This window comes from Cucurbita pepo, chromosome 2, assembly GCF_057944985.1.
Source record: "Cucurbita pepo subsp. pepo isolate OVF chromosome 2, ASM5794498v1, whole genome shotgun sequence".
Taxonomy (NCBI): domain Eukaryota; kingdom Viridiplantae; phylum Streptophyta; class Magnoliopsida; order Cucurbitales; family Cucurbitaceae; genus Cucurbita; species Cucurbita pepo.
The window spans coordinates 6,280,566-6,282,542 of NC_141799.1; the positions used below are offsets into that span (position 1 = coordinate 6,280,566).

At 39.7% G+C, this 1,977-nt stretch overlaps 1 protein-coding gene across 1 annotated transcript; it reads left to right on the top strand.

The window, feature by feature from the left end:
- Window positions 1–285: 285 nt before the first annotated feature.
- On the top strand, window positions 286–981 carry LOC111787714 (uncharacterized). Its single transcript, XM_023667745.1, has one exon. The coding sequence runs from the start codon at window positions 286–288 to the stop codon at window positions 979–981; it is 696 nt and encodes a 231-aa protein (XP_023523513.1).
- The last annotated feature ends 996 nt before the right edge of the window (window positions 982–1,977 follow it).

Below are 1,977 nucleotides of genomic sequence, written 5' to 3' on the forward strand. Positions count from 1 at the left end.
ATTTTGTCACCATACAAAGTCGTCGGAAGAGATATGACAACAATAAAGTGCGGAAAGGAGGGGAATGTAACACTTCAATACTAGTTACTCATGAATAGTAACTATGCAACATGATCGATAAAGATGTGTGTTAACCTACAGGCATAAGACGTGTGAGACACCATTGAGCATGGTGACATCGAGGAGCATAAGGATAGGATGAATCTTTCTGTCATCTACCAAGCAGTCCTGGAGGACATCCTTCTCATGTTGGCAGAGAAGGGCTTGGCAAAGACAGCGTGAGAGATGTTGCAAACAATGCTTGCAGGTGTGGAACATGTAAAGGAAGCAAAGGTGCATATCTTGAAGAGTGAGTTCGAGGTTATCTGCATGAAAGACGGTAAGTCAATAGACAATTTTTCCATGAAGTTGATGACAATCATCAGTGGCATTTGTTCTTTAGACAACACCCTAGAGGAGATCTCCGTTGTCAAGAAGTTCCTTCGAGTTGTTCTCCCAAGATTGATGCATACCTCTATTGAGAAATTCAACAACCTTAATAACATGTCAGTTGAGAAGGTCATTGGTCGTCTTAAAGCCCATGAGGAGAGACTTTGTGGCTACAAAGACAAAGAGGAGGAGAAACACCTCTTACTCACACATGAGGAGTGGCTCACATGGATGAAGAAGAAAGATACAACTGACTCTTCATCTTCAGGTACGAATGGACATGACGGTCACAACAAGGAAAGTAAAGGTCATAGGCGTGGCCGTGGTCCTGGTGGCATAGGAGGTCGTGGCAATACCTCAAAAATCCATGACAATGTCAACCCTTGGCAGGACAAGAGTATGATCAAGTGTTACTCTTGTGAAAAATACGGGCACTATGCAATAGAGTGCCGCAAGAAGAAGCATGATGAGGAGGCAAACCTCACACTCACGCATGATCAAGAGCCCACACTGATATTGGCCAAGAAGATGTCTAACCTGTTGATGCTCTAAAGAGATGGTTATGATGAGCCTTCTCACAAAAGGAGAAAACTAAATGGAAACCAACATGTGGTACCTAGACAACGAAGCAAGCAACCACATGATCGAAGATCAAGCAAAGTTCAAGGATCTTGATGAAGAGCTCATTGGAAACATAAAGTTCAGCGATTGGTCAATAGTACTGATCCAAGGCAAAGGATCCATCTTGTTCTAGTGCAAGAACAGCGACTAACGTTTATTGACCAAGGTATATTATATATCCCGAACTTGAAGAGTAATATTATCAATCTTGGTCAGATGACGGAAAAAGGAAGAAGAATGGAGTTAGTTGGCTCGTTCCTCAAAATTTTCAATTGAAATGAAACTTTGTTGATAAAGGTAAAATGGTCGCATAACCGCCTATATAAGATACTATTGGAGACCAGTTAGCCCAACTCTCTATTGATGGTACTCACAGACCCAGCTTGGCTATGACATGCAAGACTTGGGCACGTGAACTTTAAGATGCTCAAAATGATTGGAGCGAAGAAGATGGCTACAGGACTGCTGTCTTTTGACTGAGCAACTCACTACTAATGAGAGCATGAAAAAGTCTTTGGAAGAAGAAAACCGAGAAGAAAGAAGAAGAAAGACAAGAAGAAATGTTTGGAAGAAAAAACTAGAAATGAAGTGAGCTAAAAGTTTGGAAGAAAGTAACAGAAAAAGCAAGAGAACGAAAGCCTTGGTTTTAGCTGCTAAAACACTGCTCATGTTTCTCATTTCATTTTAGTATTTAAAAAAAAAAAAACCTATATTCTTAAAATGGAAGGAGTGTACAACTAAACTTGAGCCACTCCCTTCTACACATGCCAAATGACCAGCTAAAATTATGTTAATTCCATGCATGAATTTTTCTAAAAAAAAATAAACTAAATAATTGAGGAAAAGACGCAAATAAACTAAATAAGAAAAAATCAAAGGGTTTTTATCTAACAATCTTCTCCTAAAATCTGTGGTATAGCTACTTTC